Source organism: Argopecten irradians, chromosome 2, assembly GCF_041381155.1.
Source record: "Argopecten irradians isolate NY chromosome 2, Ai_NY, whole genome shotgun sequence".
NCBI lineage: Eukaryota > Metazoa > Mollusca > Bivalvia > Pectinida > Pectinidae > Argopecten > Argopecten irradians.
Window position 1 is genome coordinate 71,425,153 of NC_091135.1, and position 17,888 is coordinate 71,443,040.

Sequence of the window (17,888 nt, forward strand, 5' to 3'; positions counted from 1 at the left end):
AGGACAGTTATTATAGTCAGTAAAGTTAGAGAGGACAGTTATTATAGTCAGAAAAGTTAGAGAGGACATTTATTATAGTCAGCAAAGTTAGAGAGGACATTTATTATAGTCAGCAAAGTTAGAGAGGACATTTATTATAGTCAGCAAAGTTAGAGAGGACATTTATTATAGTCAGCAAAGTTAGAGAGGACAGTTATCATAGTCAGTAAAGTTAGAGAGGACAGTTATTATAGTCAGCAAAGTTAGAGAGGACATTTATTATAGTCAGCAAAGTTAGAGAGGACAGTTATTATAGTCAGCAAAGTTAGAGAGGACATTTATTATAGTCAGCAAAGTTAGAGAGGACAGTTATTATAGTCAGCAAAGTTAGAGAGGACAGTTATCATAGTCAGTAAAGTTAGAGAGGACATTTATTATAGTCAGCAAAGTTAGAGAGAACATTTATTATAGTCAGTAAAGTTAGAGAGGACAGTTATTATAGTCAGTAACGTTAGAGAGGACAGTTATTATAGTCAGCAAAGTTAGAGAGGACATTTATTATAGTCAGCAAAGTTAGAGAGGACAGTTATCATAGTCAGCAAAGTTAGAGAGGACATTTATTATAGTCAGCAAAGTTAGAGAGGACAGTTATCATAGTCAGTAAAGTTAGAGAGGACAGTTATCATAGTCAGTAAAGTTAGAGAGGACATTTATTATAGTCAGCAAAGTTAGAGAGGACATTTATTATAGTCAGTAAAGTTAGAGAGGACATTTATCATTGTCAGCAAAGTTAGAGAGGACATTTATCATAGTCAGTAAAGTTAGAGAGGACATTTATTATAGTCAGCAAAGTTAGAGAGGACTGTTATTATAGTCAGTAAAGTTAGAGAGGACATTTATCATTGTCAGCAAAATTAGAGAGGACATTTATCATAGTCAGTAAAAATAGAGAGGACATTTATTATAGTAAGCAAAGTTAGAGAGGACATTTATTATAGTCAGTAAAGTTAGAGAGGACATTTAGTTGTGTTTTTTTTTATATCTTTTTTAGTGCTTTCAAATTGATGTTAATTTTCCACTGCCCATGTTTTGGTAAAAGCTTAAATAATTTATATTTTCTAAGCTTATATGATTTATTAATTTCAATATTTTCTTCCTTTCACATGATTTTTGTTCTCTTGTCATTAAGTAAGATTTGACAGCATTAACATACCACAACACCAGTGTTGTTAGAGAGGTAACATTTCTGCATTCGACTGGCCGTCTCCTCCAGGACGATGTGACGAAAAGTTTTATCATCATTATACCTGATCTTTGTCATTTTTCGGGGAATCAGATGTCTCGCTCCATATCTAAATGCCCAACACTATCAAAAAAAAATAAGGACCATTAACACAGATCGCTATTTAATGAGTCAAATGCAGTTTTGTTTCTTTACTTTTTATTTTTTTTCTTGTCACATTGACAATGAATAGTTTCATCGTTAGTCAAAGTGAGGAAAAGGTGTACAAATTATGTTGATTTCTCACAATACATATAGCTCTTCTTACCATCAAATGGTAATCAACTATTTGTGATATGAAATATTCTCCATGTGACATAAACAACTTACGACCATGAAGCCAGGACCGACTGTAACAAACTCCTGAGTGCTCTGGTTATAGGTAGCCAAGTTAATTTTACAGGGAACTCGTGCCTGGGATATTATCTCAAATTCTGAGTTCATCAGCTGTAATTATATCGACAACAAAACATACTTAATAATGAACCAAATTCAATTCCTTATAAACCGATGACTTAGAAAGCAAATAGGGAACACCAATAAAGCCCTAGATATTCAAAAAGCTCTTTCTCTTTGAAATTGTAAGAACAATGCGATAATTACTTAATGAGGATCTCGTCTCTTCCCTCAGTGTAAAAGATTAAATTTTAGACATATAGCAAAGACATTATGGCAGATAAATGACTAATGTCCTCATACATCTGTGAAGCATTATCAGACCTAAAAAGGCATAAAAATATATTTACAAAAAGTTCATCCTGTTCGCTGATCCATCCAACATACTGTTTTGTGTGTTTACAATATACCAGGTTATCTAAGGGCTCTTCAGGAATGTACGATTCCTTTTTACGACCATCTTCTAAAAATACTCGGATGTTTTTCCCATCTGTTGTGACATATTCCTAAAAAGAAAAAAAAACCAGGAAAATAAATACCAAACTCAAAGGAGGGGTATCACTTTAGCCGTTTTACAGCCACTCAGTGATAAGCAAAAAATTTTGCATGAAGATACATTAGGGTCAGCTGCTATTCAAAATATCTGATTTTTTCTGTGCTCATGGTAATTTCAGAGGTCAAAGGTCAAAGGGTGAAAATTCACATTTCCATTGCTTAAGTCCTAATTAATTAAATTTTAGAATAGAGATAACATTTTTTGCAAGTTTTGCTTGCAAATATTGGGTTTGTGAAGTTCAGTTCAGAAAACTGATGAAAAGTTAAAAAAGTAGGTCACAGTGACCTAGTTAAGCATTTATTCTATTTAAGCATTAAAAACTTTAATATTTTTGCTGAAAACTAAGATTTTTCACCGATTTGATAGCTTGAAATTGATGTTTAGTACTGCATAAGGATCTTGACATGACCTGCTTAAGATGATTACATCCTAGGGTCACATTGGCTAAGTCATGTGCATAAATTAGGTCATATTCAATAAATGGTGTCATCTGTCCACTAAGCATATGCAGTTTACCCATGTTTTAAGTAGTATTTTAAATTATTTACACTTATTTTATGTACTTAATTTCAAGCAACGCCTTCACTGAGGTATGATGTTAGAATTATGCCAGCTGTCCCACTGCATAATCGTGAAAGGCGACTAAATTTGGTCGTGTTCATGTTCATGTAATATAGCAGTGACTGGAGTGTCCATAGAACAAATTAAGCATCAAATGCTTTTAGATTTAATAAATTATCAATTTTCTAAAACTATTTCTGTATTGCTCTATTGAAGAAAAAAACAGTTAAACCATTTGAATAATCTGTCTTAGAAACTGTTTTATTTGTACATGACAAATTAGTTCTTTCCTTGACTAACCCTTGAGTTAATGACAAATTAGTTCTTTCCTTGACTAACCCTTGAGTAAATGACAAATTAGTTCTTTCCTTGACTAACCCTTGAGTAAATGACAAATTAGTTCTTTCCTTGACTAACCCTTGAGTAAATGACAAATTAGTTCTTTCCTTGACTAACCCTTGAGTAAATGACAAATTAGTTCTTTCCTTGACTAACCCTTGAGTAAATGACAAATTAGTTCTTTCCTTGACTAACCCTTGAGTTAATGACAAATTAGTTCTTTCCTTGACTAACCCTTGAGTAAATGACAAATTAGTTCTTTCTTTGACTAACCCTTGAGTAAATGACAAATTAGTTCTTTCCTTGACTAATACTTGAGTAAATAAAAAAACAACCATATCGCTAACCTTATTATCGGATATGTAGATCACAGCTTTGACAACTCCAGCATGATTCATTTTTCTCATATGATGAATTCCATGTGAAATAACCCTTTCTTTGAGGTCAGCCTGTGTGACTGCTACAATTGTTCTGCGAATTGAGTTCCTTAAAATCCCCCAATGTGCTAAGGCTTTGTTTCTTTCTTCCTCTTTCTTACGCTCCAAAAGAATCTTCATTTGTTTACTCATTGGTTCTTCTTCGTCTAGTGAGATGGATCCTTTTTTGCTGCTCCTTTTGGAGGAATCACTCAGCATCCTCATTAATTCCATTTTTGTTTTTATGAATTCAACAATGCCCTAGTGGTTCCACGTGGTTCTACATGGTATTAGACTGTAAGAAAAACATAATAAATTTCCAATACTAAATATGGCAGCGAAAATAAATAATATGATCAAGATAATTATTAGTTGATGTCCCAGTTCGGCAACAAATAGGCCTATAACCACCAGAGACTCACTAACCACCTTTCGGATAAATTAATTATATATATTAATAGTTAAACATCAAAGAATTGGTCGCCCGCTAGTCCTCCTAGTTCAACAATATTAGATGTATCCCAGCAAGCACATGACGTCAGTTAGATGTCATAGCAACATGGAATTTTGGTCATGACGTCGGTCACCTAGTTTCTACAACGTCTCGACGACTCCAAAGTCCAACGTGAAGGCAACCTCCAATGTGACGATAGATAGATTTTATTTCAAAAGTCATACTAATATAGTTAATATTGATCACAGAAGGTCTTTATGTCAGAAAATGTATATTTGAATAGCAACATATCGAATTAAACCAATGATTATTTCGCTCCGGTCTTGTCTCTGAAGGTAGCACACTTGCAAGTGAGATAATTGGGTCAGGACTACTTCTACACAATTACCACACTTTCACTATATTATTTATTTATTGTTTGTTTTTGTTTTTATATTCATAAACATTATTGTATATAGCTGCTTGGTGAATGCATACACCTTTATGAAATTTAAACGATTGTTATTCAGGGATTTTTCTCACTGCTTTGGGAATGGGGCCTGTGGATTTGAATTTGGGAAAATGGAGCGCCAAAACCAAGATTTTGGAAAATTATGAAATATGAAATAAAGCATAACAATTAAGATTTTTTTATTTCCAGTGTAGTTTATATACTTTTTTGAAGCCAATTCACAAATATTTAGCCTTAACCAACTAAGTTCATGCTTTATTTTTGGATAGTTTTCAAGAAACTTTGATTTTAAGAAATTTTAGGGTTGAATTGGGAAAAATTTAGAGGTTTTGCCATGGGGAATGGGGCCGATTTTCGGCCCCAAATCATGCTGAAAAAAAGCCCTGTTATTAATATACTAATATAAACAAACCGTATTTCCGGTCACTCGAGCAGTCAGTTAATTCCTTTGTCAATGTGTGCATGCTTTTGAACAGCTCGACAACAGCATTCACAGGCAATTAACTTCTCGTTTTCCTTCCTGTGACACGATAATATAGGACAGATCACCAAGGTAAGTTTTCAAATATTTTGCTTGCATGTACATGCACGTGTTCGCCAATATAATAGTCAAGCATACGTACAGATATCACATTATGTAATCGAACACTCGACGAAGATAAAGTAAACACTTGTGTTAAGTTAGGCATGTGTGCATGTTTCGTACTGTAAATATATACATATATAACTACTGACATCAATAACAAGAGATCCCAGAGGGATCTTGGCGCCCACCAAAGAATGATTTATGTCTGACAATGGAAAGAGGATCTTTTCCCTGCTTTTCAAACTTTTTCAAACACACTACATATAAAATTTGAGACAGATCGCTATAGTACTTTCTAAGAAAAAGTGGTAACAAACTTCAACAATGAAATCTAAGATGGCGGCCGGTTGGCCATCTTTTTTACCGATCAGTCCCAAAAAGCATTATGGAGCAGTCCTTAAAGGTACTATGCACAACTAGGGTACAAGGGGAAACTATGCTTGGAATTTGAGAAAGATCCCTTCAGTACTTTCTGAGAAATAGCGATAACAAACTTTAACTATCAAAATCCAAGATGGCCGTCGGTCGGTCATCTTGTTCACCGATCGGTCCCAAAATGCAATATGCACAACTAGGGTTCTAGGGGAACCTACATATGAAATTTGAGAAAGATCCCTTCAGTACTTTTTGAGAAATAGCGGTAACAAACTTAAACTATCAAAATCCAAGATGGCCGCCTGTCGGCCATTTTGTTCACTGATCGGTCCCAAAAAACAACATACACAACTAGGGCCCTAGGGAACCTATATATGAAATTTGAGAAAGATCTCTTCAGTACTTTTTGAGAAATAGCGGTAACAAACTTAAACTATCAAAATCCAAGATGGCCGCCTGTCGGCCATCTTGTTGACTGATCGGTCCCAAAATGCAATATGCACAACTAGGGTCCTAGGTGAACCTACATATGAAATTTGAGAAGATCCCTTCAGTTCTTTTTGAGAAATAGCGGTAACAAACTTTTAACTATCAAAATCCAAGATGGCTGCCTGTCGGCCATCTTGTTGACTGATCGGTCCCAAAATGCAATATGCACAACTAGGGTCCTGGGGGAACCTGTATATGAAATTTGAGAAAGATCCCTTCAGCACTTTTTGAGAAATAGCGGCAATAACCTTTAACTATCAAAATCCAAGATGGCCACCTGTCGGCCATCTTGTTGACCGATTGGTCCCGAAATGCAATATGCACAACTAGGGTCCTAGGGGAACCTACATATGAAATTTGAGAAAGATCCCTTCAGCACTTTTTGAGAAATAGCGGTAACAAACTTTAACTATCAAAATCCAAGATGGCCGCCTGTCGGCCATCTTGTTGACCGATCGGTCGCAAAATGCAATATGCACAACTAGGGTCCTAGGGGAACCTACATATGAAATTTGAGAAAGATCCCTTCAGTACTTTCTGAGAAATAGCGGTAACAAGAATTGTTAACGGACGGACGGACGGACGGACGGACGGACGGACGGACGGACGGACGGACGGACGGACGGACGGACGGACGGACGGAAGGACGGACGGACGGAAGGACGGACGGACGGACGACGGACCATGGACGAAAGGCGATTTGAATAGCCCACCATCTGATGATGGTGGGCTAAAAAGTTTTAAAAATTGTAATAATGGGTTTTTACTTACTAAAAGAGTATTTTCTTGCATGATTTCAGATATGTAAACAATGGGATGCACGGAGGCTGAAGTCAATATACTCACATTTCACATAGTTCGAAGTAATACTAATTTCTGACAGACAAGGGAACGTGTGAACACCGAGCATGATGAACAGTGTTATGTCTTTTGACTCAAGGATCTTACCAATGTGTTTGATTTCTTGCTTACATATGTACATCTCCACAGGCCTTGAACAACAATTGTCAACATGATATTTCATAATTATGTATTGTTTCATTAATATTAAGTGGTAAGAAGATGACATTGCCAGTTTAAAATGAAGTTTACTACTTTCAAGTAACTGGAAAAAATGAAAAAGACATTCAATCAAGAAAAACTTGAATGTTTAATTAATTCATGTCAATTAATAATTAAAGATTTTTTGTCTTTCATTAGTTAAAAATGGTTCTGAATCAAGGATGTGTTGAAATGATAATTATTCAATAAGTATTACAATTAAAAGTGAATCATACTAGGGTAAAGTGATCGTAAGTCGGACACCCTTTGTGTTCAGAACAGCAGTACGTCGAGATATGAAGACCACTATTAATCTAATGGGTACCGTCCGAGAGAGCACACTTTCTGCATCATATTTCCATTTCGATACTCTCGTTTTTTACCTTACAATACAATACAGAGCAAATAAAGTACCTAACCTGCAATTCGATCGAGAGTCGGACGCATTTGACTATGAGTCGGACAGTCCAGATTGCTTTGATATTACGTCGGACAATCGGATTAAGTTAACATTTTATACAATTCTGAATCAAAAATATTAGTCATTTATCATTAAATAAGAAATTTGTCGTTCATATTACTTTCGGTAATTGACATATCGCCAGTTGTCAAGCAAACTGCACATGACTAAAAATGCATTTTGTATTGTGTATGCTACAACATTACATTTGCTCCGACATTGAATAGATACACGTGCGTTTGCGGGCACGTGATGTGGCTATATACTTCACTTTAAAATGTTTCCACCTTACATACAGTGTATCTCTGGGAAATCAATAAATATAGCTTGTATAACAAATGAGCCTGATGAAATAGTTGTAGATATTTCATGGACTGAAAAACGAAAGAAACTGCGGTCAATTTTAATAAGGGAATGTATATTGATTTTGTTTCATACAATGCTTGAAATTGGGTTGTTATATGTTTTAACATAACATGTTTCTTGAAAGTATATTCAGTTATTTCTAAGATTCCAGGGAAAAATTATCAATGTTAGTAAAAGTTTAGAACATGACGAACTAAACCACGAAAGGGATCTGCAGTTCAAACGCGCTATGTATCGATGTTACGTGGTCAGACGTGGCGAGCACACTGGCCTTATCATTAAACAACTACATGTATTTGCCTAATCTGAGTTTGTGTTTTATCGTGGTTGCATAAGTTGAATAAGGAGAAATACCCGTCGCTCTAAACCCATTCTGAAATACACTGTACATTTTTTGATGCTAGGAGACTTTGTCCTTTGCAAAGCACAAACATTTTCAGGAATTGACGATTGCCAATAGCAACTCCGGTGTTCCTAATAAACACATGCAGAACCTGCTCCAATTACTTTAAAAAGAATTGAAAACTATACAACCAAAAGTGCTGTGTCCAAATTCCAGGATGGCTGGATGGACAACATCCTTTTCCCGCGCTAATCATGAGTCATGGCCATCCCAAATTAAAGTTTCTGTGTCTACATTGTAGCTTGTGTTGCCGATATTTTAGATAAATGATTCAGAGAATGAGTTTTGATATATATACCATTGATATGTCAGAGAAAATTGTCTATTTGATGGACAAGTAAAAATATTCGTGTATTGCGTACTCGATATCACTTCTTTGCTTTACAAAGTACATTATGTAACTGTACAATCAACAGGATGGCACCAATAAAATATGAGAAATCTTGTTGTATATATATATTTAAAATTTATTCATTGGGCTACACACGTTTTTCTACTAAAATGTGCGCTGCCATACATCCTGATTAAAAATTAAAGAAGAATACCAATGGTGACCTGAAAGGAAACTTAAAAGACTGATTAGAAAATAAAAAATAGATAAGAAATATTTATAAAAAAAAATAAGGGATGAAAGTTTCAAACTTATATGATGAAAAAAGGGTAATTACAGCACCTCTTTATGTCTATATATCACATATATTCACTGGTATTATAATGTTAAAATTCACTGTCCGACTTATGATCGTTTTGAACATTTTTGGTGTCCGACTCAAGATCAAATCACGTTTGCGACTTTGAACCAAATTATCAGATAAAATGCTGTGTCTATCGGCAAATTGAAGATAATTCTGCATTTGTTTTACACAAATCTTACAGCTAAACTTCAGCTTTAAGTTGCATGCCGTAATAATCAAAAGAAATGACTTCTCATATCAGTTTGAAATCACAAAACTTTACCCGCTCTCACAGTGAAATGTACCGCTTTTGCTACTATTCGCGATCGGACTTGGCAAAATATGTAAACGAGAAAGTTATCAACGGGAGACAACTCTAGAAAGTCAATACTTCATTTAGCATGTAGACAGCGTTTTTTTGTAACGTAGTAACCGGAATAAGGGCGGTAAGACGTGTTAAAAATGTCCGACTCTAGATCGTGTCCGACTTAAGATCACCCTATATGGTATCTGAAGATTTTAAAGTAAAAGACATACACCATGGATTTAATTTAAGAAATAAAATTTGAGAAAATATACAGTTAAATTGTAATTTGTGTTATTTTTATAGCACTTTGTACCTCAAGATAAAATCCTTTATTCAAGTTTGTGGTAAAAAGGAATGCAAATGTGCCAAGTGTCTTAATTTAGTGTTAACAATATCAGTGCTGTGGATTTTGATTTAATTTTAAAAAAAAATGATATCACCTGAAGTGCTGCACTTTTGCATCAATTTTAATTTCTTACAATTGAAAAGGACAAACTAGCTATGGATCATTTAATTAACACGTCAACATCTAATGTCCATATCATGTCAAAACCTGACGTCAGATTTCAACGTCTATGCAAGGTCAGATTCTGACGTTTAAAAAACTTTCACATCCAACTTGTATCTGACCATAATCTAACGTTGGATTCTAATGTCCTTCTGACGTAATGTCTATGTGACGTCATGTGCCTGCTGGGATATAGCACGATGAGACACTTTTGATAGATACATCATGTCGATATTGGCTATCAGAAGTTTCTCAATAACAACGTCTAAAATTATTGGATTACCAGTACTCCATGCATGTTCATTTGTAAAGACCACATCGACCATCTTCTTTTACAAATTAACTTATACTAATCTTGTGAGTTAGATTGTTTTTTTTTCTTATGTGAAGTGGTCTAAACAAATGTCAAGTGTCTAAAATACAATTGGTTACAATGCTTCGTTTCAGCTTACGCATATGTAAATATCCTATTCAGTTTGTACAGGACAGTTCTCTAGGTTTTTGTCAACAATGTCTTTAACATTTTTCCTTTTTTCTGTGCTAATACTACAATCCTTGGTTAATCTTATGGACACTGTGTTTAATAATGAGTATTTTCCATCCTGGATTGGGAATGCATATGAACATATCTGTGCTAGGATATTTGTCTGGTGAATAAAAAAAGCATCCATAATTACCGACGATGTGCGGGAATATTATCCAATTTTTATGTCGTTCGCCGCCATATTGTATATAAATCTCCATGGATGTTGAAATCTCGTTTTAGACGAGAGACTACGCGAGTTCATTGATTTAAGGCGTCTTGAACCCATTTCTGTGCCAATACTATTAACCTGTGACGTTGGTTGACAGCATATGGTTAACATCAAGGAAATACTGTGTTTGATAAATATTAAAATACATTGATATAGGCTTTGTATTTTAATGGTAGATATAAAATACTTCAGGCTGATTGATAAGCAGATATGACTCAAAAAGAGACAGACGCTTTAAGATTTGGTTCGGAACATTTTTGCTTTATTAAAAAAAATAGAGAGGCTCCAAAAAGCCCGGGATAGTTGACAATCTGTAAAGAACGAAAATAAGAAAAATGGGAGGTTTTAGGTTTGAAAACGTCTACAACTTTCCTAGCTGTTCTGGAAAAGTAAGTTAGTTATTTATTTCTTGGAACTGGATGATTTCAAAACAGTACAGATCGTCGTAGAGTCCCATTCAACCACTAAACATCTCAAACATGTTCAGTCTCCCAAGTGGTCAAAGTTCATTTGCCGGTTTTTACTTTTTAATTGAACCACCTGTTTTTGATTGTTGAAAAGTTTGTATGCGTAATTGAAATAAGATCTGATATTAAAGTAGCAGAGCTGTTTGTTAAAACTGACACAAATTTATCGTGCATCTGGACCGGTAGCAGCAGTAGTGCAAGTCACTTGTTAGCTGCGATGACGTAGCTCTGAACGACGGACGGAAGATTTCTGACAGATGGTCGTCGTCAGAGCTACGATTCCGTCCCATTGACCGTAGTGTTGCAAAACAGCCAGCGCTGAAAATGTTGCATTTCACGTGTGTCATGTAATTTTGTAATTAAATTCAACAATATCAAACATTTTAAAGATAAAATTGATTATAAGTCTCCTGACTTCCAATGAGGCCGAAAACCTGCGAATTACCTGCGAATTACCTGTGATTATTTATTTACCCACTTCCATGTCTAAATTATGTTTTAAAGCACTTTTGAATGGCTCACATCTCCGACACGGCTCACTTGGCCGCCATGATGCTTCTCGTTAGAAAGTCTCGCGCTCCAAATATGGCAACTAGTACCATATATGGAATGACCTACAAATTTTCACTACGAAAGAAGTATAATGTCAAAGAGTTTTAAACATGAACTGTAAAAATTATTTTTCGCTAAATTTTAAATAATACTTACATTTTTTCAGTTCCACCATGTTTATTCTTAGTTTGTTGGCTTTTAAAAACGTTTAAACATATTTTACCTGTTGAGTGTTTCATTTCGTCACGGTTTCCGGTAAATCAAACATGGCGGCGTATTTGAACAGAATTATACATGTGTTGTGTTTGCCTTGGATTTTACCACTAATAGTTGATGAAACATTATAATCGAAAGGTTTGTGAATTGAATATTGATCATAGTTGTCATAACAATACAGTTACATAAGGATATTATCCGAAAAATATATTTTTATCAGTCTCAAAGTGCGCATGTGGATCACAGCGGGGCTTGCAACACTAGCGGCAACGGGGTGGAATTCATACCCTGCCGGGAACCGGAGTGGAGGCAGGGTATGATTGTTCGTTCTAGTCACTTGTCTCTTTACATGTACACTTCTAAACGCTTAATGAGATGCCTCTCGACTAAGCTCCCATCAAGGATTTTTAAGTGAGATAGATTTGTCACTGTCTCTTTATACTTATAAACACCACGGGAGACACCTGTGAACTGGGAATAAAAACAATTTTTCTCAACAAATACTCAATAATCAAGTCTAAACAAACACCAATGTAAAGCTTTATAAATTTCACAATGTCTATTTCTTAGTTTAAGGAAAGAAGATTTAAAAGAAATGTCTTCAATTTTCATTTAAAAAATATGACAACTCATGAAATGACGGCCCGCTTCAGACAGTAAAACTACAAGCTACATCAAAGGTTGTGCTGGCGGATATCGAAGGAAAATCAGTCGTCACCCAACATCATGGTCAGTGCACAAACACAAAAACATTCGCAACGTATTAGTCTAAAACACTGAGCGACACATCCTTCTCACTTATAAATCCTTGGTTCCCCCTGATTACTAATGTGATCTGTCGATTACTGCATGCATGGCTTACTCTAAGCACGACTGAACAAGAAAATTATGTGAAGATCAATACCTCATCACTGACCACTAGTGTAACGAATACCTCATCACTGACCACTAAGGTAACGAATACCTCATCACTGACCACTAAGGTAACAAATACCTTATCACTGACCACTAAGGTAACGAATACCTCATCACTGACCACTTAGGTAAAGAATACCTAATCATCACTGACCACTACTAAAGTAACGAATACCTCATCACTGACCACTAAGGTAACGAATACCTCATCACTGACCATTAAGGTAACAAATACCTCATCACTGACCACTCAGGTAAAGAATACCTCATCACTGACCACTAAAGTAACGAATACCTCATCACTGACCACTAGTGTAACGAATACCTCATCACTGACCACTAAGGTAACGAATACCTCATCACTGACCACTTAGGTAAAGAATACCTAATCATCACTGACCACTACTAAAGTAACGAATACCTCATCACTGACCACTAAGGTAACAAATTCCTCATCACTGACCACTAAGGTAAAGAATACCTCATCACTGACCACTAAGGTAACGAATACCTCATCACTGACCATTAAGGTGACAAATACCTCATCACTGACCACTCAGGTAAAGAATACCTCATCACTGACCACTAAAGTAACGAATACCTCATCACTGACCACTAGTGTAACGAATATCTCATCACTGACCACTAAGGTAAAGAATACTTCATCAATGACCACTAGTGTAACGAATACCTCATCACTGACCACTGAGGTAAAGAATACCTCATCACTGACCACTAAGGTAACAAATACCTCATCACTGACCACTAAGGTAACAAATACCTTATCACTGACCACTAAGGTAACGAATACCTCATCACTGACCATTAAGGTAACAAATACCTCATCACTGACCACTCAGGTAAAGAATACCTCATCACTGACCACTAAAGTAACGAATACCTCATCACTGACCACTAAGGTAACAAATACCTCATCACTGACCACTAAGGTAAAGAATACCTCATCACTGACCACTAAGGTAACAAATACCTCATCACTGACCACTAAGGTAACGAATACCTCATCACTGACCACTAAGGTAACGAATACCTCATCACTGACCACTAAGGTAAAGAATACCTCATCACTGACCACTAAGGTAAAGAATACCTCATCACTGACCACTAAGGTAACGAATACCTCATCACTGACCACTAAGGTAAAGAATACCTCATCACTGACCACTAGTGTAACGAATACCTCATCACTGACCACTAAGGTAACGAATACCTCATCACTGACCACTAAGGTAACGAATACCTCATCACTGACCACTAAGGTAACGAATACCTCATCACTGACCACTAAGGTAAAGACGACTTCATCACTGACCACTAAGGTAACAAATACCTTATCACTGACCACTAAGGTAACGAATACCTCATCACTGACCACTAAGGTAACAAATACCTCATCACTGACCACTAAGGTAAAGAATACTTCATCACTGACCACTAAGGTAATGAATACCTCATCACTGACCACTAAGGTAACAAATTCCTCATCACTGACCACTAAGGTAACAAATACCTTATCACTGACCACTAAGGTAACGAATACCTCATCACTGACCACTAAGGTAACAAATACCTCATCACTGACCACTAAGGTAAAGAATACTTCATCACTGACCACTAAAGTAAGACAAATACCTCATCACTGACCACTAGGTAAAGAATACCTCATCACTGACCACTAAGGTAACAAATACCTCATCACTGACCACTAAGGTAACGAATACCTCATCACTGACCACTAAGGTAACAAATACCTCATCACTGACCACTAAGGTAACAAATACCTCATCACTGACCACTAAGGTAACGAATACCTCATCACTGACCACTAAGGTAACGAATACCTCATCACTGACCACTAAGGTAACGAATACCTCATCACTGACCACTAAGGTAACGAATACCTCATCACTGACCACTAAGGTAACAAATACCTCATCACTGACCACTAAGGTATACCTCATCACTGACCAAGGTAACAATACCTCATCACTGACCACTAAGGTAACGAATACCTCATCACTGACCACTAAGGTAACGAATACCTCATCACTGACCACTAAGGTAACAAATACCTCATCACTGACCACTAAGGTAACGAATACCTCATCACTGACCACTAAGGTAACGAATACCTCATCACTGACCACTAAGTAACGAATACCTCATCACTGACCACTAAGGTAACGAATACCTCATCACTGACCACTAAGGTAACGAATACCTCATCACTGACCACTAAGGTAACGAATACCTCATCACTGACCACTAAGGTAACGAATACCTCATCACTGACCACTAAGGTAACGAATACCTCATCACTGACCACTAAGGTAACGAATACCTCATCACTGACCACTAAGGTAACAAATACCTCATCACTGACCACTAAGGTAACGAATACCTCATCACTGACCACTAAGGTAACGAATACCTCATCACTGACCACTAAGGTAACGAATACCTCATCACTGACCACTAAGGTAACGAATACCTCATCACTGACCACTAAGGTAACGAATACCTCATCACTGACCACTAAGGTAACAAATACCTCATCACTGACCACTAGTGTAACGAATACCTCATCACTGACCACTAAGGTAACGAATACCTCATCACTGACCACTAAGGTAACGAATACCTCATCACTGACCACTAAGGTAACGAATACCTCATCACTGACCACTAAGGTAACGAATACCTCATCACTGACCACTAAGGTAACGAATACCTCATCACTGACCACTAAGGTAAAGAATACCTCATCACTGACCACTAAGGTAACGAATACCTCATCACTGACCACTAAGGTAACGAATACCTCATCACTGACCACTAAGGTAACGAATACCTCATCACTGACCACTAAGGTAAAGAATACCTCATCACTGACCACTAAGGTAACAAATACCTCATCACTGACCACTAAGGTAACAAATACCTCATCACTGACCACTAAGGTAACGAATACCTCATCACTGACCACTAAGGTAAGAATACCTCATCACTGACCACTAAGGTAACGAATACCTCATCACTGACCACTAAGGTAACAAATACCTCATCACTGACCACTAAGGTAACGAATACCTCATCACTGACCACTAAGGTAACAAATACCTCATCACTGACCACTAAGGTAACGAATACCTCATCACTGACCACTAAGGTAACGAATACCTCATCACTGACCACTAAGGTAACGAATACCTCATCACTGACCACTAAGGTAAAGAATACCTCATCACTGACCACTAAGGTAAAGAATACCTCATCACTGACCACTAAAGTAACAAATTCCTCATCACTGACCACTAAGGTAAAGAATACTTTATCACTGACCACTAAGGTAACGAATACCTTATCACTGACCACTAAGGTAACAAATACCTCATCACTGACCACTAAGGTAACAAATACCTCATCACTGACCACTAAGGTAACAAATACCTCATCACTGACCACTAGTGTAACGAATACCTCATCACTGACCACTAAGGTAAAGAATACCTAATCATCACTGACCCACTAAAGTAACGAATACCTCATCACTGACCACTAAGGTAAAGAATACCTCATCACTGACCACTAAGGTAACGAATACCTCATCACTGACCACTAAGGTAACAAATACCTCATCACTGACCACTAAGGTAAAGAATACCTCATCACTGACCACTAAGGTAACAAATACCTCATCACTGACCACTAAGGTAACGAATACCTCATCACTGACCACTAAAGTAACGAATACCTCATCACTGACCACTAAGGTAACAAATACCTCATCACTGACCACTAAGGTAAAGAATACCTCATCACTGACCACTAGTGTAACGAATACCTCATCACTGACCACTAAGGTAACGAATACCTCATCACTGACCACTAAGGTAACGAATACCTCATCACTGACCACTAAGGTAACGAATACCTCATCACTGACCACTAAGGTAACGAATACCTCATCACTGACCACTAAGGTAACGAATACCTCATCACTCATGACCACTAAGGTAACGAATACCTCATCACTGACCACTAAGGTAACAAATACCTCATCACTGACCACTAAGGTAACGAATACCTCATCACTGACCACTAAGGTAACGAATACCTCATCACTGACCACTAAGGTAACGAATACCTCATCACTGACCACTAAGGTAACGAATACCTCATCACTGACCACTAAGGTAACGAATACCTCATCACTGACCACTAAGGTAACGAATACCTCATCACTGACCACTAAGGTAACGAATACCTCATCACTGACCACTAAGGTAAAGAATACCTCATCACTGACCACTAAGGTAACGAATACCTCATCACTGACCACTAAGGTAACGAATACCTCATCACTGACCACTAAGTAACGAATACCTCATCACGACCATAGAACAACTCATCACTGACCACTAAGGTAAAGAATACCTCATCACTGACCACTAAGGTAACGAATACCTCATCACTGACCACTAAGGTAACGAATACCTCATCACTGACCACTAAGGTAAAGAATACCTCAGCACTCACCACTAAGGTAACAAATACCTCAGCACTCACCTCATTATATTACCAAAGTATCAGGCCCTACTTGCCGGCAACATATTATCATGTAAATATGGGGATTTTTCTTGATTTTTTCTGAACGATGCATTCAAATTTAGATTTTTGGATTTTTTGCCCACAATCATCAGATGGTGGGCTATTCAAATTGCCTTTGACGTCCATGGACATTGGTCTGTCTGTCTTTCCGTCCGTCCATCTTTCCCTTCATCCGTTCTTCCGTTTACAATTCTTGTTAGACCAATCGGTCAGTAAGATGGCTGCCAGGCAACTATCTTGGATTTTGATAGTTACAGTTCGTTACCGCTATTTCTTATAAAGAACTAAAGGAATCTTTCTCAAATTTCATATGTAGGTTCCCCTAGGACCCTAGTTGTGCATATTGTATTTTGGGACTGATCAGTCAACAAGATGGCTGACCGGCTGCCATCTTGGATTTTGATAGTTGAACTTTGTTATTTCTCAGAAAGTACTGAAGGAATTTTTTTTCTCAAATTTCATCTGTAGGTTTCTCTAGGGCTCTAGTTGTGCATATCCCGTTATGGCCAACCGGCTGCCATCTTGGATTTTGATTCTTCAAAAAGTTTGAAAAGCAGACAATCCTCTGTTATATATGTCAGACATAGATCATTCTTTGTTGGGTGCCAAGATCTCTCTGGGATCACTTTTTCAGGTTTAGGAGCTTTCAATCAATATGTACTATTTCGAAAAAACAGCCATTTGAAAAAAGGCAATCAAATAGGTGTT

At 36.9% G+C, this 17,888-nt stretch overlaps 2 protein-coding genes across 2 annotated transcripts in view; one reads left to right on the plus strand and one right to left on the minus strand.

Moving 5' to 3' along the window:
- Window positions 1-10,409, minus strand: part of LOC138316371 (WD repeat-containing protein 97-like) — a 63,431-nt gene extending 53,022 nt beyond the window's left edge. Inside the window, 5 exon segments of the mRNA XM_069258073.1 lie at window positions 1,193-1,345; window positions 1,592-1,708; window positions 2,008-2,163; window positions 3,461-3,824; window positions 10,321-10,409. Of these exon segments, the coding sequence (XP_069114174.1) occupies window positions 1,193-1,345; window positions 1,592-1,708; window positions 2,008-2,163; window positions 3,461-3,763 (729 nt within the window). The 5' untranslated portion in view covers window positions 3,764-3,824; window positions 10,321-10,409.
- A 267-nt stretch (window positions 10,410-10,676) lies between these two features.
- Window positions 10,677-17,888, plus strand: part of LOC138312951 (sodium- and chloride-dependent creatine transporter 1-like) — a 106,111-nt gene continuing 98,899 nt past the window's right edge. Inside the window, exon 1 of the mRNA XM_069253656.1 lies at window positions 10,677-10,787. Coding sequence (XP_069109757.1) covers window positions 10,734-10,787 — 54 coding nt within the window. The 5' untranslated portion in view covers window positions 10,677-10,733. The remainder of the gene's footprint in view (window positions 10,788-17,888) is intronic.